Consider the following 23,294-nt stretch of genomic DNA (forward strand, 5'->3'; position numbering starts at 1 on the left):
TTACAAAGCAATGAAAACTGCAGTAGTATTCTTCAACCAAGATAAATCCTGGGATTTTCATCAACATATCATAAAACACTATTGCAAAGAGGTTTCAAAACAAAGGCCAGTTTTCCTTAAATAGGGAGAGTCAGCAAGCTAGAAAGTGGGATACAAGTCCCTCCCAATTCCCATTTATCTGTTGTAGAGTATTTCTTTCATTTATGGATTCTATTACTTTTTATCCATTAGGTTAGCAAAATACAATGTTACTGAAGTTCTTAGTAACTGACATGTTTTAAAATTGGCCCAAAAGTAAATGCAAAAATTGGGTTGAAAATTAGTTTGAAACATTTTACTTGTTGGAAATGTTCACACTGAAATTTCTCAAATTTAAAAATTGAGATGGGATTGCATTTAGTGGGAAGCAACAATGGGGATATAAGTGAGGCTGCAATTCATCAATTCATGATGCTACGACCTTATTTTTCACTTATCATCCTGCACTGATGTGTGTCCTCTGCCCTTAAGAACAAACATTTGCAGAACTGGGTTCTGTAAACCCCAATGTAAGGATGGCAAATAGCTGAATTGTGCAAAAACATTTTTTTTGGCTTTCTCCACCATATACGTATCAAGGCATGAGATTTCACTTAATTCCTCCAGATGGTATTATTTCATCAATGATGATCAATTTAACCTTCAGATTAAATGAGAGATGAAAAAACTACCAGACAACTGTTCAAGTTTTCATTGAATCTATCGTAAATGGGAAAGATTTACACAAGCCAATTGTACAAAAAACTCATCAGCTATTTCACTGGAACAACAAATTCCTTTCCCAGCTTAGGCCTTTCATGGATCCAATAAACCAACTGAAAGATATCTGAAAAGGACTAGAAATATAACACTTGTTGTTGTCTCTTCCCAGATGCTGCCAAACTTGCTGGTTTTCTGCAGCACACTGTTCTTATTTCAGATCTCCAGTATTTGCAGTACTTTGCTTTTGGTTAGAGGACTTTTGTGTTCGAAGGGCAGATACTTGTAGATGATCATCCCATCATTCTGATATCTTCAGCTAAAGAAATAAGTGGATTCTTTAACCTTCTCTAGATCAAATTCACCTGAAAAGGATATAAAAACATAATCAGTCTCGCATAAACAAGTGAATTGGAAAGGAAGAACAGACTGATATCAAGTCAAGTTCTTGGTGGAAGAGGACAATTTGTGTGTTTCATATTGTCTGTTAAATCTTAATTAATCCAAATTTATAAAGCAAAAACAAAACATTTGAAAATGTTAGAATGTTTGAAATGCAGATTGTTTGAAAAGGCATTCCAAACTTTTTAACAGTTCAACTGTGCTTTGCATCGAATAAGCTGAGTGATGAATGAGGAATGATTAATAAATGAATGAATTCACTGAGGCATGAAAGATCACTTTACTGAACTAATTAGTATTTGAAGTGGTCATTGCCCAACAAAGACTTTTCCTTAATTTCCGGAATTGTGCAATGAGTGCAGTTACACCTTCAAGTAAAGGTACCACTGTTTCAGAAGCATAATCAATGCAAATCCAAAATTATTTAAAAAACCTCAAATTTCAGCTTACATGGAAAACAACTGTTGCACGCATTATATCGTCTGTCACTGTTGACACATTGAGAATTGCTTCACAAATTTTGATTTTCCAAGTCAAGGTACTTTTCCTTATCTGGAATGTCAGAATCTTGACTCGGCTAGATATTCCGCTGCTGTGATATGGCAGTTACGGAGAGAGAGTGAAGAACATGCACTGTACAAATCAGGTTTATCATGAGCAAAGATTCAATATTACTTCACCTATATAAATAGTGGGGAACAATGGGAAGGAATTAAATTCACTACAATTAACGTACTGCAGATTACACCAGGTTACAAAAGATCTTTCCACTTCCTATCCATTCTACTTCCCAAAAATAGTTAGGCAAGCTACATCTTCAACTTATTAATACAAATTACTCACACATTGCTCACATACCATAAATTTAGAAAAGACATTGAAAGTTATCGTTCCTGAATCAAATGGATTGCAACACCATTTCAAAGGTCACAGCATCAGTCACATTGTTGTAGGTCTTACTAAATGGGTCTTTTTAGAACACAGAACAGCACAGTACAGGCCTCGGACAACGATGTTGTGTCAACCTATTATCCTACTCTAAGATCAAAATTAACCTGCATATCCTTCATTTTATTATCATCCATGTGCCTATCCAACAGTCACTTTAATGTCTCTGATGTATTTGACTCTATCACTGCTGGCAGTACATTCCATGTACCCACCACTCTGGGTAAAGAATCTACGTCGGACATCTCCCCTCTACCTTCCTCCGATCACCTTAAAATTATATCCCTTGCGAGTCACTTCCGCCCTGGGAAAAATTTTGATAATCTGAATAGTTTCATGGGACCATTAATGGAAGTAATTTTCAGTTCCAGATGTATTAATTAAAATTAAATTCCACCAGCTGTTGTGATGGCATTTGAATCCATGTCCTCAGATCATTAACCTTGGCCACTAGTTTACTAGCTCAGTATTTTACCACTACACCATATCCCTATTGTAGGAATCCTTATTTCAAGGCAGTAGATCCAGCAAGATCCACATCTGGTATTAAGCCAACAGATCTTATCACAAATAATGGTAGGTGTACACCGTGGGTCAGCTGCCCACAGTTTCAGAAAATGAAACAGTGGCAATGGCTACAGTGACCCCTGCTGGAAGATAACATGTATTAAATGAGTGCAGTTTTGGGTTTGGGTGTGCTAACTCCCATGAAAAATTGCATACAGCCAACATATATCCAAGACAGTTAACAAAAATAACAAATGCCTGGACAATGCACCAAAGACTGGTATCATTGGCTACAGAAAAGGGTGATGGAATAATGAAATAACTGGCAAAAAATATTAAGAACAAACAAATCACATCAAGAAGTGGCCTCCCTGATTAAATAAAGTGAAGAAAAATTATAGTCAATTCCAATCAAGAAATTACTGTGATTAATTTGCAGCTATTACTTTTTCATCCAGCTGCCTCAGAACTCATCATTATTGCTCTCTCCTTCAGGACATACTGTTCCTTCCATGAAAGCACTCTAAAAGCCATCGTACTTTATTTAAAACGCACACAGCTAAATTAACTAATTTGACTTAGACTAGATATGTCCTACTAATGTAATGTCAGACATAGTTTGCTGCTTTTTTGCTAAAACAGCTTGTTCAGCACCTGTCTTCAGTTCTTTAGACAGTAGCTCCATCATTCTTTGGTAGTCCTGAAGCTTTTTGCTTTTTCGATCAACACTGCAAAAGACAAATGTTTGGCTGAAACTGTTGTGTAAATTAAAAAGAAAAGTTCAGACATATCAAAGCACTTCTATTTCTTGTCTCTGCTACATGTCATACATTTGACTAGATAATGTTGTTGTATGGACTGAAAATAGCTCAATACTCACGGAATGTTATAGCGGTATTTGTTGACGAGGAATTTGGAAAGATTTTGAAGAATAGGTTGACTGTGCAGGGCAACAAACTGCTCACGGCAAACCTGCAACACAAGTGCATACTGCTTACTAACAGTACATACAGATCGCTGCATTGCCTCACGGGTTAACTGAAATTAGTTTGGAAGCTGGCTATAATGTCCAATTAGAACCTAGAGGCTTTGTGAACAATAACTTAAACACTTATTGTAATAAAGCTGCATTTTAGTTGAAATACATTTGTCCTCTTTAACTGTATTTTCAAATAAGAGGAGAAAAGATCTCAAGTGTTTCAATCATTTTGATTTTATTATTCTGACATAGTACTGACAGTGCTGTATGTCACTCAAATATTTTACTTTGATACAATTTAAGCTGAGATTCCAATAGCAAGGAGAATGATTGGTTAGCAAATTTCATTAGTTTGGAAGTATAGAAAAAGTCAATTAAATCTGAATTACAATACAAGGCTACTCTTCAGTCATTAATTCAGTGTATGCATTCCATTAATCAGGTCACTAAGAGAAAACTTTCCTAGTTTACTGCAAGTTTTTGACAGATATTTTCAAAGTCTCATAGCTAGGAGGAAAAATGCTACTCAGTTAATTGAATTCATACAAAATATCATGGAATCTTTAAACTTTACAAATAAAAGGCTTATCAAAAGCACAGTGCTACAGTGGTGCTATGACACCAACAAGCTTTACAGTGATTGGCAGCTCTTTAGATGCTGACCAACATAGAAGCAGTTGTGTAATAAGAGCATTAGCTCATTGATTTAACAGGTAACATCAATTTGCATCTATACAACAGTTGTTTGTGGACAACAAGCTAAGGTACTTTACAGAATGAGAGAAAAATATATGATAAAAGGGGTCAAGGAAAACTAATGAGTTATAATGAGAGAATTAGGAAAGGAGATTGGAAAAATGGTGGAAAGATTACTTGAAGGTGGAGTTCAAATGAGTAAAGCTGTAGGGTTGGACAGAATTTGGAAGAGGACAGTCAAGAAATTTTAACACTTACAACTGGTGGCAGTCCCATTGGTATTTATTACTGTTGTCTGCTGGCTGACTTTCAGATGATACAAATGTTCATCAGGATCTACTATGTTATCAAGGAACCCCAACAATAATTTTAAAAGCAAACTATTTTAAAACACCCATAAGTGGAATTTTGAAACAGAATTGTAGACTAATTATTTCTCTCGTATTACTTTTGTCATTATTTTTCATTCAGCTGATGGTACAAAATTATTTGTTTGTTTTGTGGGAAGGCCAGAAAAAATCTTGCACATTTTCTTCGAAGTACAATACTGCTTGCAACTATTGGTCCATCTACTCCAAAAAATACTATATTTTTTCTTCAACCCCAGAGAGATGTGGAGGCTAGATCACTGGAAGTACTGAGAGAGGAAGTAGATTTTTGAAATATCAAGGAGTTAAGGGCTATGACGAACTGGCACAAAAGGGTTGAGGACTGGGGCACATTGCTCATGACCTTGTTGAACCTGAATGGCATATTTCTGCTCCTATTTATATTTTTATATTTGTTGAATTTTATCAGTGGCCATATGCAGGAAGGTTATGTTTTGGTATACAATTTTCAATCCACTCCACCCCACATACTATTTTTCAAACATATTCACTCCTGCCAGTTGTGTGGTAATGATACACCATATACGTTATGTGGGTTTTCAAATCTTAGGGTGTTTTGAGCATCTTACCCATGCCATTGTTTTCCATTAAAAATAACAACCAAAACTCCTAATCCAATGCACTCTTTGAGAAAGGGAACGTGTTGTTATAACAAGGCATTCTGCAAATGAGATCTTTTTAAGTTCTGTTTAATGATTAAAGGTCAGATATTTGTAGAAAGACCTGGAGGGAAAACTTACAGTATTGCAAAACCAGTACTGAAAATGAAAACACTCATGGGCATTCATTTTCACAAAGTATATATAATAAATAATGCAGTGAAACAATTGCTGCAAAGTGATTTTCCTTACACAATTCCCCATTTCTGATCATTTTTGAACAGCACGAATAATGTAAAGGAAATAGTTACCTTGTTCATGACATCAACTGTGAAAGCGTGTGTCCAGAAGCAGTCATGGACAGAAACAAATGTTACCCCAGCACTGCAGAGACACAAAGTTATGACAATTATATTTTCATTCAATGCAGAGATATAGGATGAATCTGGTGCCAAAGTCCATCAGTATTTTTTCCTGTGTATTTAATCTGAGATCAAGAATACAGACTTTAAAACCGTACATATTCCACAGCTTCAGCTGAAATCAGTACCTTATGAATTCTCTCAAAAGCCTTATTTCCTCCACTCATCAAAAACATTAGATATTTTAAACCCCTTACCATCCATTCTCTGTCACATGGTATATTTTTACTAACAACTCTGTCCTTGCCAAGCTCCACTGTCTCCTTTTTTCCAGTGAACTTGCATCAAGAGCATTACCTTCAAACCATCCTACTCATCTCACTCAAGCAATTTTCCTTTCATGAAATGAGTGTTCTATTTGCTCTGGATTATTGATTAATGACTATTCCATTGTCACTCAGGGTGCTACTGCCCTGTGATTCTCTCCACAATGTGTCTGAGTCTTACTACCTTGTGCATTGGATTGAGCCTTTTAAAAATCCTCTTTTTCACTGTTTCTTTAGTGTTGCCTTTTTATTTTACTGTTAGATGGTTGCATCTTCACTTTTTCCTTGCTCTTCTATGTAAGAATTGTTATATAAAGACAACTTGTTTACCTTAGCCATATAATGAACATAAACAGATTTGACAGTGGAACCAGGAGTAGGAAGCTGCAATTTAGATAAAATATTTAAGCAAGAGGCCTTTCCTTTTCAACAGTTGCTAGATATGAGAGATGACCACAACATAGCTACCATTACCATTTATCTATTAGTTGAATAGCAATCAATCGACTTAAAAATATGGACGCATTACAAACTAATCCATCAGACTTAACAGTCCTTGCATGGACTAAACTGCCACCAACAGTACCCAGGCAAATGTACAAATTTCATCTCATTTCCTTTCTTCCGTAAAAAGAACATTTTTCAAACCTTATTCTATTTTGACATTACCCAATGTAATGTGAGTAATAGGATGAAATGACATCGCATTCAAAAACATGGACCTGACCTGGTAGAAAACACTTAAAACTGTACAGGGCTCTGTTGTGCTGGAACTTGACGTATTTTCATGGTTGGTTTCTGGACCTGTGCATCATAGAATCCCTACAGTGTAGAAGCAGGTCATTAGCCCCATCAAGTCCACATCGAACCTCCAAAGAGCCGAGCCTATCCTATCCCTGTAACCCTGCATTTCCCTTGGCTAATCCACTTAGCGTGCACATCCATGAACACTACGGGCAATTTAGCACAGGCAATCCATCTTTGAATTGTGGGAGGAAACTCACTCAGACACAGTGAGAATGTGCATACTCCCCACAGGCAGATGCCCAAGGGTGGAAATGAACCCAGGACCCTGGCGCCAACCATTGTGCCACTGTGCTGCCTGGTGAAAGACACTGAAGTGTTAGAGAGTGTGCATAGGAGATTCCAGGATAACAGCAATTGTTGCAACTCTTAATTATGGACAATACTCCAAGAACTTGTGCCATTATTTTGTAGAAATGCAAGGTCAAAGGAGATAATAAAGCTTTTCTTCCAAATAGGGATGGGTTGTAGAAGCCCAAACTTGTCAAACACATGGACAGCGTTAGGTCTGACATCAGAATGCAATTTTGGCTTGAAGATGCTAAAAACAGTCTGAAGTGTGTTTAATTATGGACTCTACATAATCCTTTAATATAGTAATATGATTCTGAAAGTGATCATTTCCATCTTAGATAACTGGGGACTCTAAGAGTTGTTCAATTGCTTAATAGATAGAAACAATTTTTGAGAGTTATTCTAAGGATTTTTTTCCTCTATTTTCATTTTCCCTGTTCCAGTAAAGTTGTCAGTAGGAATGTCTAGATCGTCTGAGTGATTTCACAATCAAATAGACAAATCAGGCTTCATGAGTCTGATAATACAGTCATATGAACCAACCTCTATTTCAATGATGCAATGATATATTGAATTGCATATTGTAATTGCCTAAAAACACATTTAACTTCCATCATATTAGCAACTAATGTAATGGAACAAAAAAAATACTTCAACATTATCTGCTCAGAAATGTAGCCCCACACGGTGATTTTACTCTGAAGGATTAAGCATGCGCCACTCAAAATCTCAGAAATTGCTTTTTCCAATTAAAATGCTGAGATATTATTTAAAGATCTTGGAAACCACACTTACAGCCTAAATATTTCAACATGGTAACAGACAATTAACTGAAGAGTACTTTTTAAAAGTCTCAAACAAGGTTGCATATAAAAGCAGTTAATGCATGCTAATGGAGATGGCCTGGTGGCAAAAAAAAACTCATTAGTACAGACTTGAATACATCACAAAATTGTTTCTAAGCAATTAGCCTCCATTAAGAGATATATCATGAACAGGTGTCACAAGTTATTTTATGAAAGTGCCCTGGGAACAAGTTAGTTGGAAAAATTACATGTCAGAAAATAATTTTCAGTTTGCAGTGTGATCTTATTTAATCTCAATACTGTCTTCTAGAAACTAAATTTGAACATTCACAAGCAACAGTACACTCTGACTGATTGTGAAATATATCTAATTTATTGCATGTGCTTAAATCCGCTAGCAGGAATGGAAGGGAAAGGGCCACAGAGGGGAATAATGTAGCCACTCTCTTTCAACTGATTTGTGTCTCCTTACTGTTGGTACAATCACCAATAACTTCAGCCTCAATAAGATTTTGTAGCAATTTGTTTATAACAGAGTTATTTTTGTACTGTTTCATGTAAGCTAACATCTCCTACATGCACAAAATTCTTCTCAGGGAACTGAGTAACTACAAGCTCCAAACTTAGTTTGTAACAATATCTCCATGTCAACTTATGTACAAGCTCCAGATGGACCATGTTGATTAAAACATGGAACAAGGAAATGGTCTCGAATATTTAAGTAGGTTGTCCCGTTAATTGTTTCCCCATGTAGCCACTATGGTCACCATTCCCAACTAAGCAATTAAAATTTGTAACTATCAAATACATCTGTTTTAATACTTGGATTTATGCTAGGCTAAGAACACAAATAAAACTGAGTAAATTACAGCAACTTTGTGAAACAGGTATAGATTTGAAAAGTTAGTTCAGTAACTTAAGGATACAAGAGCTGATGGAGATTCAAAACGTACTTTAAACGAAGTATGTATAAATAAAGCACAATATCCGAAGTCACAGAGTCTTACACTTAAAAATAATACGTACAAACATTTTAGCTTTGGGCAGTTGAAGTTGCAGTCTGGTTACTGAATCAATAGCTTACCTATAACAATACAATGCTGTTAGCATCATGTGTGTTGAATCAAGAGAATGAATGAAATTTGGAGGAAAAGCATTTTTCTGTTTGACTGTGTCAGGTCGTCTGCAGTAAACAAGAAAACACAAGGTCAAATTTTTCTGGAGCACCATTTCTTTAATTTTGAAACTTGCAGATGAACTGGTAATTAATATAATAGTGGTTTTGCGTCACAAAGTATTCAAACATTATAATAACTTCAGTGAGAATCTTACATCTATCCAAAGTATTAAAAAAGTCATGCATATGATTTTCCTGTCCATAATAAGCTTACCTTCCTGGATCATATTGTTATGATGTTTTTACAGTGGTGCACATCAGCCACATTAATTTTTTAAATAAAATAATTGCATTTCAATATCTGGCAATAGCAAACCCATGCCAACATTTCAATGTCACACTCCAACAGTGAGTCAAACGACCTTATTTTACCTTTAGTCTTAGCAAACCCCAAGAAACCATCTTAAGTGGTTTGGTGCTCATGAATGAGACCAAAAAGTCATCTTGATGTAGTTGAGTCTGGGCACTACAAAAAAGTACAGCCAAACTCCAGAATTATCACCCAACTCCCAAAACCCAAGACTGATTCCACCCAAATACATGTTCTTCGCAATATTATCAGTTACGTGCATTCGACTGGATACAACATTGATGTTCACTTTCAGATTTAAAAATTGAGGAATAAAGGTTAAATGAATACTTGGGAGCATACAACTTAATATGACATACGAGCTTTCACAGATTACTACATTCTTGAAAAGTAATCTTCAAAACTTTGCATATTTTCCAAAAAAATTTAACAGCAACCACATATTTATACAAGATCGTTAATGTACTAAAATCACCATAAAGCACTTCACAGGTCATCATACAGTAAAACACAATACCAAGCCACCTAAGGATATGTTAGGTTAGATAACTGAAAGTTTGGTGAGAGGTAGATATTAAAGAACAATGAAGGCAATTGAGACAGAAAGGAGGAAACGTGCAGAGAGAGATTTCTTGAAATTAGGGGCATGGCAAGTAGTACTGTCACCATTTTGATGCACTCAAAAATCACTGACACTCAAGAGGACACAAATGAATAAAGCCTTACTAAATCAATGTAGGTCCATAGCTTCAATTAAATATTGTGCATTACATATCAAAACTGCCACATTGTTGCAAAATACCACATTTTCTGAATCATCCGTGTCAATACAATTTGAATATCTTGCTTAAACTTTGACATGTTATCAGCACATCTAACAAGATGTTATCTTAATGAGTTTTGTGAGGTTCATTTTAACACTGTTTCCAATCCAATTTCATGTCATTTTGGTACAACATCTCTCACAGCTCTCCAACTTGTTGCTTGTCCTCATCCCTGACCCTCTACACTGCAGGGACTCTGAACTGTGACTTGCAGTTTTCTCATTGCGCCCAGTCCACCTCCTAGCTGAACCTCTCATTCCCTGATACACTAAATCTCACTGCTTCCCTCTCAAGGTCCAGACTCAATCCAACTAATGTTGGAGCTCTGGGGATGTCAAAGTGTAGGTCCCAACGTTGCAGAAGTGCTGAACTGGAGGCCATTATAATACATGTTTTTTTCTTACAAAGATTGATAAAGCTGCTCTTCCTGCTTCTCACTGATTATCTCCAGAACCCTTGCTTGTAGTGCCTGGGATACAACCCTTGGCTTCTCCATTTCTCAGTACAGAATTCTATTCCAGCAGTGGGAATCGTCAGCACAAGTCAGGAGGCAGCCAGGAAGGTAAGTTTGTGTATAAAAAAAAACTTGCCTCGTGAATAGGTGGAGCAAAGGCCGAGCAGGAGCAAATGCGGACATGGGGACAGCTGGGTAAGAGAACTGATATATTTGGGCAGTGGCTAAACCCAAAACGTGTAGTGTCTCCCACCCATCCTCCTCCTCTAACCAAAAAAGACGACAGTGTGGGGGCTCGGTAAGAGGACTTCTTTCCCCCCCTTTCTCTTTATCTTATTTGGCAATTTAGAGCAGAGGGGATGGAAGTTATGGTAGCTGTATGGATGTGGGACATAAGGGTCACCGCTACTATCCCTGCTGACTTCACCTGCAGGAAGTGCACCCAATTCCAGATCTTCACAGACTGCACTAAGGAACTGGAGCTGTGGCTGGATGAATCCCGGATCATTCTGGAGGCTGAGGGAGTGATACATAGGAGTTAGAACATAGAACATAGAACATAGAACAGTACAGCACAGAACAGGCCCTTCAGCCCACAATGTTGTGCCGACCATTGATCCTCATGGATGCACCCTCAAATTTCTGTGACCATATGCATGTCCAGCAGTCTCTTAAATGACCCCAATGACCTTGCTTCCACAACTGCTGCTGGCAACGCATTCCATGCTCTCACAACTCTCTGCGTAAAGAACCTGCCTCTGACATCCCCTCTATACTTTCCACCAACCAGCTTAAAACTATGACCCCTCGTGCTAGCCATTTCTGCCCTGGGAAATAGTCTCTGGCTATCGACTCTATCTATGCCTCTCATTATCTTGTATACCTCAATTAGGTCCCCTCTCCTCCTCCTTTTCTCCAATGAAAAGAGACCGAGCTCAGTCAACCTCTCTTCATAAGATAAGCCCTCCAGTCCAGGCAGCATCCTGGTAAACCTCCTCTGAACCCTCTCCAAAGCATCCACATCTTTCCTATAATAGGGCGCCCAGAACTGGACGCAGTATTCCAAGTGCGGTCTAACCAAAGTTTTATAGAGCTGCAACAAGATCTCACGACTCTTAAACTCAATCCCCCTGTTAATGAAAGCCAAAACACCATATGCTTTCTTAACAACCCTGTCCACTTGGGTGGCCATTTTAAGGGATCTATGTATCTGCACACCAAGATCCCTCTGTTCCTCCACGCTGCCAAGAATCCTATCCTTAATCCTGTACTCAGCTTTCAAATTCGACCTTCCAAAATGCATCACCTCGCATTTATCCAGGTTGAACTCCATCTGCCACCTCTCAGCCCATCTCTGCATCCTGTCAATGTCCCGCTGCAGCCTACAACAGCCCTCTACACTGTCAACGACACCTCCGACCTTTGTGTCGTCTGCAAACTTGCTGACCCATCCTTCAATTCCCTCGTCCAAGTCATTAATAAAAATTACAAACAGTAGAGGCCCAAGGACAGAGCCCTGTGGAACCCCACTCACCACTGACTTCCAGGCAGAATATTTTCCTTCCTTTTGTCAGTTATAGGGAGGTTACCACACCCGAGTTACAGGATAAAGGTAGCTGGGTAACTGTCTGGAAAGGGAATAGGCAGACGGTGCAGGGATCTCCTAGTTACCGTTCCGCTTAATAAGTATACTGCTTTAGAAACTGTTGGAGGGCACAATCTAATCAGGGGAAAGCCGTAAGAACCAGGTCACTGACAGTAGGCCTGGCTCTGTGGTTCAGAAGGGAATGGGGCAGATTAGGAGGGTGATAGTGATAGGAGATTCAATGGTTAGAGGAACAAACAGGAGATTCTGTGGTCACGAACAAGACTTCCAGATGGTATACTGCCTCCTGGGAGCCAGGGTCAGAGATGTCTCAGATCCAGTCTAGAGGATTCTTAAGGGGGAGAGTGAGCACCCAGAAGTTGTAGTATATATCGGCACCAATGACATAGCTGGCAAAAGGGATGAGGACCTGAAAAGTGAATATGGGGAGTTAGGATGGAATCTAAAAGCCAGGACAAGCAGAGTAGTAATCTCAGGATTACTACCAATGCCACAGGCTATTGTGGCTAGGAATAGAGAGCAAGTACAGCTGAACACATGATTACAGAACTGGTTTAGGAGGAAGGGCTTGAGGTATGTCAATCATTGGGATACCCTCTGGGGAACGTGGGACCTGTACAAGAAAGGCGGGTTGCACTGAACTGGAGGGGCACAGATATCCTGAGCCGGAGGTTTGAGAGAGTTCTTTGGAAGGGTTTAAACTAGTTTGGCAGGGGGGTGGGGTAGTTGGTGTACAGGCAGATACAGCAGGCAGAGTCTGTGAGGAAGGAAAGACAGTTGGATGGGGCAAAACTGCAGTCAGTGTGATGGGTTAAAGTGTGTCTGTTTTATCGTAAGTGTCATGAATCAGTACTTGGAGCTACGATATTGTGGCCAGTAGAGACCTGGATATCACATGGACAGGAATGGTTGTTGGATGTTCCAGGGTTTAGATGTTTCGAAAGAAATAGCGAGGGAGGTAAAAGAGGTGGGGAGTGGCATTGCTAATCAGGGATGGTATCACAGCTGCAGGAAGGGAGGTTGTCGAGGAGGGTTTGTCTAGTGACTACCCAACAGTATGGGTGGAAGTCAGAAACAGGAAAGGAGCAGTCACTTTATTGGGAGTTTCCTACAGAACTCCCAATAGCAACAGTGACACTGAGGATCAGACTGAGAGGCAGATTTTGGAAAGGTGCAGAAGTAATAGGGTTGCTGTACAGGTGACTTCAACTTCCCCAATATCGACTGGAGCCTCCTTAGTGCAAATAGTTTGGAGGGAACAGATTTTGTCAGGTGTGTCCAAAAAGGATTCCTGACTCAACGTGTGTACGGGCTGACTAAAGGGGAGGCCATATTGGATTTGATGTTTGGCAACAAGCCAGGCCAAGTGTCAAAACTCTCAGTGGGAAAGCATTTCGGTGATGTGATCACAACTCCCTGATCTTAACTATAGCTATGGAGAGAGGGGCAGACGGTATGGGAAAATATTTAATTGGGGGAGGCATGGGATTCAGGGAAATTTGGCTGTCGGGATACAGAATTGGCTGTCCAAAAGAAGACTGAGGGCAGTAGTAGGTGGGGAGTATTCAGCCTGGAGCTTGGAGACTGCAGGGATCTGTTCTGGGAACTCCGCTGTCTGTGATATTTATAAATGACTTGGATGAAGAAGTGGAAGGGTAGGTTAGTAAGTTTGCAGATGACGTAGAATTGTGGATAGCGTGGAGGGCTGACGTAGGTTGCAACAGCACACTGAAAGGATGCAGAGGAGGAAAGAAGTGGCAAATGGAATTCAACCCGGAAAAGCGTAAAGTGATTTAATTTTGGAAGTTTAAATTTGAATGCAGAATACAGGGTTAATGGCAGGATTCTTGGCAGTGTGAAGGAACAGAGGGATCTTGGGGTCCACGTTCATAGATCCTTGGAAGTTGCCACCCGAGTTGATAGGGTTGTTAAGGCGGCATACGGTGTGTTGGCTTTCATTGGCAGTGGGATTGAGTTTAAGAGTTGCAAGGTTATGCTGCAGCTCTATAAAACCCTGATTAGATCACACTTGGAATATTGTGTTCCGTTCTGGTCACCTCATTAAAGGAAGGATCTGGAAGCTTTTGAGAGGGTGCAGCGGAGGTTTACCAGGGTGCTGCCTAGAGCAGGACTTATGAGAAAAGGTTGACAGCGCGAGGGCTTTTCTCATTTGCGCAAAGTAGGATGAGGGATGACTTGACAGAGGTGTACAAGATGATGACAGGCATTGATAGAGTGGACAGCCAGAGACTTTTACCCAGGGCAGAAATGGCTATCACAAATAGGCATGATTTTAAGGTGACTGGAGGAAGGTATAGGGGAGAAGTCAGAGATAGGTTCTTTACATAGAGTATGGTGGGTGTGTGGAATGCAGTGCCACTGGTGGAAGTAGAGTCAGATACATTAAGGACGTTTAAGTGACTCTTGGATAGGCACATGGATGATAATAAAATGAAGGGTATGCAGGTTAGTTTGATCTTAGACTAGGATAATAGGTTGGCACAACATTGTGGGCCGAAGGGCCCATACTGTACAGTTCAATAGAACAAACTGAGCCATGCCACGTTAGCAAAGATGATTAATATGATCTTCCCATTGCAAGTGTATCTGCACAGTAGATCTTCAACCTATTTTGATTGTTAAACTTTAGTCTAACTTTTCCTCCAGAAATCCTAACGTTGCACCTTTCTATACTGAACTTTGTGACAATGCTTCCCTTCCACCTGTGGAGCAATTTCAGTAAGGTTGCACGTCCTCATTATTAATCTCAAAATCATAGGATCATAGAATCCCCTACAGTGTGGAAACAGTCCCTTCGGCCCTGCAAGTCCACAATAACCCTGCGAAGAACATCCCATCCAAATCCATCCCCTTACCCTTTTCCCCTGTAACACACCTAATCCACTCACCCCTGTAGTTATTAATTTCTACGCATATAGCCTGCAGTATCTTATGTGCACTGTCTGTCTATAATTTTGGTTTAAGGATAGGAGATTTATTGACAATTATATATGGTCAGACAATGTTAAGTATTTTGGATGGGAGAAGCAATGTTCTAATATTTAAGTAAGTCTTGCTAAAGTGTCCAGGAAGCCCAGGAGAATCGTTGAACATTTTCCAGACTGAGTATGATACACTATGAAGTTCCATTTCAGACTTTCTTGGACACGAGAAAGAAATGCAGTTCCTGACTGATTCCCTTTGGATGCAGAGCAGAATCTACTTTGCAACAAAATAAAATTGGTGCTGTAACATCAATAAAGTACTAACATTAGCTTGAAGTAGTTTTGTATCAATATAGCAATTATGAAACAAATGTAGCTTGAATACAGTTGCTGAACCACAACTAACATTGGTTGGATACGACATAGCTTGGAGGATGTAGTCTTGCTTTGGTTCTTATGAGGATTAGTTCAGATCTCAACATAAAACTGTTTCACACCAATAATAAACTGCACAAAGAAATGCAGACTGCAAACCTGGCAGTAAATGCAAAGATCATGATAGAAACTGATGAAGTGGGTGGCTCAGCAAGTCTACAAACATCACTGAGAAGTTTGATTAGGAAAAAAACAAACTACAGTGCACTTTCCAGTTCTACAACAGCATACATTATGACTAGCAAATCTGTAGTCAATTAACACGGTGGCTCAGTGGTTAGCACTGCAGTCTCTCAGTGCCAGGGACCCGGGTTCGATTCCAGCCTCAGGCGACTGTCTAGGTGGAGTTTGCACATTCTCCCCGTGTCTGCGTGGGTTTCCTCCCACGGTCCAAAGATGTGCAGGCTAGGTGGATTGGCCATGCTAAATTGCCTGTAGTGTTCTGGGGTATGTGGGTTATAGGGGGATGGGGTTGGGTCCGGGTGGGATGCTTCAAGGGGTGGTGTGGACTTGTTGGCCCAAAGGGCCTGTTTCCACACTGTAGGGAGTCTAATCTAATCTAAAGGCTGTTTTCTTCTTCTGTCAGAAGGTGATTTTTTCCTCACCAGTTTGAGAATACAAGTCCAATTTAAGGTAAAACAGGATGTGAAATCACTGCTTCATTTGTATAACTGAGCATCGAGAGGGTAACCAAAGCAGAGGCACTGACTACAGAAAGACATGAAGAAATAGAAAATGTTTTGGGTTTCCCATTCGTCACCTCTATCATTTGACTGATGAATAACACTTGTAATAAATAAGACCAAGTATTCCAGTTTAACCTTGTGCTGACACAATATCTTTAAAGGTGACTGTTTAAAATTCAACACATATGGAGAACATTAAGCTACACAGTCGTTGAACACAGATTGTGCAAATGATACAATTCTGCTGTTAAGGCTCCAGGACAGTACGGTTAGTGAAAGGAGGAGATGCTTCCAGAGTCTAAATGAAGTGATTCTGTAAGCATCTCCTTCTTTTACTAATCATACTGTCCTGGAGCCTTAACAACCGATTTATACGCTTGTAGAATCTGCACAGATTGCTTTTGCTGAGCATACTCGTTATTTTACCACAGTTCTCTTTTAGCCAAAATTATCTAACACTTGACTAGAAACAAGGAGAACTCCATTCATTGTAATGCCATTTATGTATTGCACGTTCTATCACACACAAGCAAGTAGTGAAGGTTTATTAACCTTTCTCAGCTGATGTTTGTTCAGAAGGTAAAGATTTTCTCGAAATTTGTGATAATGACAGAATACTATTTTAAGGAAGAGAAATCACTTTTACTTTGACTAACATTAGACAGAATTAGACAAAATATTAAAAAAGTGTTTAATATATTCATTCCTTTAAAAAAATCTCATTCACTTTCACATTCTTTGACCATATGGCCTACGTGATTTGATTCTATACTTAGTTTTAAAATGTTCCCATGATGTGTATTGGAAAGTTTCACAACATTAAAGGCCCTGAATAACAGTTACTTATTGAAGGTCTTCAATAACTTTTTGTTGCTTATCAAATGACATTGAGTATGTCTGTGGATTAGTTTAAAAGCAGCTACAGCAAGCACTGAATTGGCAGAAGCATTCAGCATTTTGTTTAAAATAAGTTAGGATAAGTGTAAAAAGCTAATAGCATTATGTACATAAATCTAATAAAATTAACTCGGTAAAAGTCCTTGGAATGAAAGCCAAAAAGCGAGACACCAAGAATTGTGTTATTTATTATATAACCAAAAGGGTAAACCAAAAATTGTATATATTACTACATTATAGTCATTTGTTAACAAATTAGGGAGGTGATTCTGAATTTTCCTTCTTTGCCCAGTACTGTTGCAAATCACTGAAATGCTCAGCAAAATGAATGGGTAGTTTTATCTTTCTTCAAATTAAATACTAACACATTTCTAAAACGGGATGGAAAACAATTCCGGCTAACCTTTGATTAAAAGTACTAACTTCTGTAATACTTGCAAAGGTTGCAATGTAATTTAATATACTATGACGTCAGCCTCAATTTCCAACTTAATCTTAACCAATCACAAGACCTCTTAATTCATAACTACAATGCTGTTCCTCTTAAAAACAAAGTTGGTGAAATACTTACTGAGTTGCATCATGACTTATTTGCAAATTTAAATTTTGAAGATTGCTTCTGAGCTGTAAAAGAATAAGTAATTTCACTTATTTTTGATGAAATAAAGATGACAATTATATTCTATTAATGTGAATTTCAACGTTTCATATATTCCATTAATATCTGCTTGCATTTAAAAATTCCCAAATATGGTATTTAATGCGTACATTAAATTGTGAATTGCTAAATTTCATACAGCAACCTTGCAATTTTTATTTATCATGTGCAACTCCAAATTTAATCTGCATGTGAGAAGTTGGTCTGCCTTCTGCATATATTTAATTCTCCATTCTGTGCTTCACAATGCTATACAGAACATAAGAATTTAGATGTGATTTCTGGTATGTGCTAACAGATTGACATCATCCATGGCAACAGTCACACATTGTTGGGCCATATGATAAAAAATTAATCGCAGTCCCAGTTCCCAACTGTTAGATGCAGTGACAAGGATGAGAGTAGTCAAAGACAAAAGAGGTTTGAGATTTATTTTCTGACAAGGAATTATGGAATTATAAAACTCCCCATTATCCAATATCTGGAATTCTCATGCAAAAATTTCAAGCAAAAATACCATTTTTATGAAGTTTATTCAAAAACATCTGTCTGAACTTGATGTGTCAAGTTCTTTTGCACATATGTTCATAGTATTTCTCATGCTATCAATAGGTTCATATAACTGGCACCTCCCATTTCCTGTATATGCTGAGAGAATGGGAAGTTTATTGTACAACCTTTTCATAATCTTTCATTAAAGCAAATGCTTCTAGGCCACTACATGAGTAGATGGAATTATTAGACTTCACGTTGTTCAAAACATTAGTTTTCTCTGTTTACTTTCTATTACCATAAAGATTGTAGACCAATGCATTTGTATCAAATCTCCAAAGTCACCTCAGTATTTCAGCACCTGTGCAAGCAATAGAGAATGAAGTTCCTGCTAACAAGAGAATATGACCTTGCTGGATTACATACATACAAAGCATTGCAAAGGAAAACAACAGTGCTTTGCAGGCTATCTTCTGACCACATTTTAATCCACCATCGCTTTCACAAGGCCAATAAAAAGATAGGCAACGAGTGGTGACTTACGCAGTGACATCCACATTCCACAAATTAATACAGAAAACATTTTTGAAAATGAACATAACCCTTGTCACCAGAAAAACCAAGAAAAACAAGTCACATTCCCTAACATAAATAAAATATAAATATGAAAACCTTTGTTTTAAAATATCTTTCAAAAAAAGCTATTGCTTCATACAGAAGTTTTAGTCAAGTTCTTCATCTTCCCTGATGACTGAAGAATCAATCAAGCCCCCCTCCCAATATTCCTCTGCCTCCTTTAGTTAAAGCAACAGCAGCTCTTCCCAACATATTCCCCAAACTTACTCACTCAATAGTCCCTCTTTCCATCCCTCCCCTCACACAAATGAGCTAGCCCTCTTTGCAACTCCCCTTTCTTACATAGCAAACCCTATTTCCGACCACCTTACTTCTCTTCCTGCAAACCCTTCTGGAAAATTGGGCTTCATTGTTCTATATTCTCATCAATCTCCCCACTTATGTATCAGGCCTGCCATATCCTGCAGGAAGTTGGGCTCTGCACACCTCCCACCTTGCCCGCATGCTTCTTAAACACCAACAAGTGGCAAGAGGCAGAGTGCACCCCTCTGGTGGGATGAGCAACAGCAGTGGGCTCTCGGCTGGCACAAGGGTGAGCGATGGTTCCTTTGGGTCCTGGTCCTAGCCTTGTGACTGACTGGATTTTTCAGGCTGAGATTCTCTTTCTTCCTGGCTTTAGCCAAATTGAAGGCAGAAACAGACGAGAAGCAATAGAGGTCAGGAAATGAATTAAAAGGGCAAAACTTCATTATCGAAAAGTCAGGAACAATGAACATCTCTCAAACTGGCAGTGACCGTCTGGTCTCATAAATATGGTAATATGAGTGAAGTACTGGAGAGAAACTGTACCTAAATAAAATCAATGAATTTACAAGAAAGGAGGAAGTGGGTGAGGGAGGTTTGAATGGAAGGCTAAATGGTCAAAAAATTAACGGTTCCTATGTGGTAGCACAAACATTAACAACACTTTCTTTGTATCCAAATTGCAGCAGGAAAGAAATCTTTATTTCTCTGATTTCACTAGATTTTACAAAAATACATATTCCATCTTTTATTTATAACAATATGATTGTCAAAATATTTTATCACTTTGCATTACTAATTCCTGAAAAACAGTAGCAATAAGGATATTTGGAATTGGTTTCATATTCTCAGCAGTAAGGCAAGTTTTAAGTTTATTCTAATCTATTCCACATAACAGAAGTCACCTTCAAGAGGGCATATTTATAATCCAGCCATTTTCTTAAAATAGGTGTACTTAAATTACAAACATAAATAAAGATTTTATTTTAAAATAGGTCATCAGTTGATTTTGTATCAAATTCTGATGGCAATGTCAAAACAGCACAATCTTGAAGTGTTTTATTGCTCTCTCTAGTGACTAAGGATAACGTTCAAACAGCAAATAATCATTGCACTATCCAACCGATTTGGCCATATTTTTTGTTATTTTTCTTCCCCTATGTGACTAGTCATATAGTCATAGAATAGTCATAAAAAGTGAAATGCTCAATAAAACAGAAAATATAATTCATACTGATACTCCATTGTTATGTTTTAAAATTCCAAAGAAAGGCAGACTTTTTAAATTGTGTGTTAAGATTACTATGGACAGCAATGTAACCATTCATTTACTCTCTTTTCATATAATCCTTAACTTAAAACCATGTACTACAATTCACACAAAGCTCAATGGTTCAACATCACAGCTCACTCTAACACAAAGCAGATATTCAAGACAACTACGGGTTCCAATATTAGCAAACTCAAGAGGGTGGGTTTTCAGGATTATCATGTAATCAGAATGGAGATTGATTGGACAACAAAGAGTTTATCCAATATACTCAATGGCACAGATGATGATGTTGTGGATGCTAATTAAGATGGCATTTGATGATTCATATTATGATATAATTCAAGCAGCAGACTGGAATGAGTTATTTGGTTCTGAACATTAGAAGGATGGTGATATTTTGGATTTTAATACAGGTTCAGTGTATGCGGTGTTGCTAAATAGTATTATTTTCTGTTGTTTAAAAAACCGTGAAACTGTGTATATGACCTTGGCTTTTGATGAACTAATTCAGAACTCAGTGAAAAGTGTTAACATACGGTGGCATAAAAGTTATATTTTTATTTATAAGTAATGGATATTTGGCTCTGTTAGCATTACAGAATTGGCTGGAAGTCTCCGACATGCAGTGGTAATAGTGAGATTATGGGACAGGGTGGACTTTAAGCTCTCTAAAAGTGTTTCTCATATAAAAGCCAAACCCCTACTTTTGCTAAAAAAGCTACCCTTACAAAATTGACTAATACATAAACACAAAGAATATTTAATAAGCGGAGCACTGTTTAGTATGTTCTTAAAATGCCATCTACGTGATAGAAATTCTTGTCCATGCACCTTCTGCTGGCAAGAATTTACTGTAATTAGCAGCTTCTTTAAAAAAAAATTTTGACTAGTTGAATCACTTCCATAAATTAACTGCTCAATGTTTTTGAACACATTACATAACAGCAGGTAAAATGCCGGATTTAGACTGCTTAGAGGATCAGGACCTCCTGAAAATGTCAGTATAAAATACTTGGACCTGAATGAACGGAGATACTAACTTTCTGCCAACAGAAGTGTGAACAATTATACAACAATGACGCACTAATGCCAAAAACACAGCATCAGGCATTACAAAAAAATCCCAGCTATGAATTTAGATTTACTGTTTGAGTTCGGGATTAGTTTATTCAGCAAAGTACCATACTGGTACTAAAACAGAATTTTGAGAAGGAGAAATTCATGAAATTACAGACCTGCAAAAAACAACTTTTGAGATTTCCCAATAACTTGCATGCTAAAACATACAATACAGTACAAAGTTATGAGGAACTAAAATTACATCTATGGATAGCCTTCAGCACAACAAAATATTTTACATTTAAAACATAACACACAGATTGTCACAAAACAGATGGTAATGCAATTTTCATGGATTCAGGATCACAACTTCCTGTTACAGCTTGCTTTTGCCCCAACATTTTCATTCACTTTAGTAAAGTCAGTATATGCAGCTTAGTGCACTGTGTTAAGGAATGGTTTTTATGTCCAGAGAAGATTTTTAGCTAGAATCCTTAACAACAAAGAAACTTTTCTATCACTTAAAACAAATGCTGCTTTGGATACTGTTTGAAGAATTCCCTGTTGATGAGAACTGCTTCTTTTGTAAAGCTGGTGGCTGCTTTGCACTAACCTGCATGCACAATCCGACCAGCGTTTTGTGGCAACAAAGGCCATGAAAACAGGGTATCCTTTCCTTCATAATGCTACTGCAGCCTTCTTTTCCTTGCTTTCGGATGATGGATCAGCTTCCTCGAGAAGCTTTGGATTTGGAATGTTAAGGTAAGAATGCCGTCCTGGGCTCTCCACGTTGTTCCCAACTATCAGTCAATTTTCTAACAAAATCACTGCAAAATTTCATTGTTGCACATAACTTACCCAGATATGCTCTCCCTTCTAAACGTTCTTTACTAGTCAGAGAATGGCCTTTGCAAGCTTCAATATACCATCACAACCCTCCCTTTCATTGTCCTTCCATAATGCTAGCAAGTAGAACTGAAAATAGGCGTTGTTTACAGACATGGCAGTCCCTTCCAAGTGAGAAGAGTTTGAAATGAAACAGGAATTTAGATTGCTGAACTGAAGTGAACTGATGCATGATAGGTGCACTCCTAGCTTTGCTGCAGTTGAATAGGTGTTGATCATAACTACAGCTGGCTTTTAGATTGCTGGTAAAAAATATTTACAATGCACAAAATGACCATTCTGGAAGTATACTAGCAAAAAAAAAGTCAGTGGCTGTCAGTCCCTTAGGAATCTACCATTTACAGATCTCCCTGTGCAGATCATACTTGTGCAGCTTCCAATGCTCATAACATAACTCAACCGATCAATCAAGATATCATTCTCGACACATATATGATCTGTGCTCTTCTGGGCTATGCGTCCAGGCGTCGCTCTTAAGCGACTAACTGATGAGGACAGGAATCACGAGTCAATACGAGATGACAGTATAGAGGGCTGTTGTAGGCTGCAGTGGGACATTGACAGGATGCAGAGATGGGCTGAGAGGTGGCAGATGGAGTTCAACCTGAATAAATGCGAGGTGATGCATTTTGGAAGGTCGAATTTGAAAGCTGAGTACCGGATTAAGGATAGGATTCTTGGCAGTGTGGAGGAACAGAGGGATCTTGGCGTGCAGATATATAGATCCCTTAAAATGGCCACCCAAGTGGACAGGGTTGTTAAGAAAGCATATGGTGTTTTGGCTTTCATTAACAGGGGGATTGAGTTTAAGAGTTGTGAGATCTTGTTGCAGCTCTATAAAAC

The 23,294-nt window shown here is 38.4% G+C and overlaps 1 protein-coding gene across 1 annotated transcript in view; it reads right to left on the minus strand.

Annotated features, from left to right (window-relative positions):
* Positions 1-573: 573 nt before the first annotated feature.
* The window catches only part of polrmt (polymerase (RNA) mitochondrial (DNA directed)), a 97,880-nt gene continuing 75,159 nt past the window's right edge, over positions 574-23,294 (minus strand). The window contains exons 16-21 of the mRNA XM_048559887.2: positions 17,756-17,808; positions 8,935-9,033; positions 5,570-5,642; positions 3,476-3,567; positions 3,250-3,323; positions 574-1,103 (exon numbers count right to left, since the gene is read on the minus strand). Of these exons, the coding sequence (XP_048415844.1) occupies positions 1,054-1,103; positions 3,250-3,323; positions 3,476-3,567; positions 5,570-5,642; positions 8,935-9,033; positions 17,756-17,808 (441 nt within the window). The 3' untranslated portion in view covers positions 574-1,053. The remainder of the gene's footprint in view (positions 1,104-3,249; positions 3,324-3,475; positions 3,568-5,569; positions 5,643-8,934; positions 9,034-17,755; positions 17,809-23,294) is intronic.

The sequence above is a fragment of the Stegostoma tigrinum genome, chromosome 30, assembly GCF_030684315.1.
Source record: "Stegostoma tigrinum isolate sSteTig4 chromosome 30, sSteTig4.hap1, whole genome shotgun sequence".
NCBI classification, from domain to species: domain Eukaryota; kingdom Metazoa; phylum Chordata; class Chondrichthyes; order Orectolobiformes; family Stegostomatidae; genus Stegostoma; species Stegostoma tigrinum.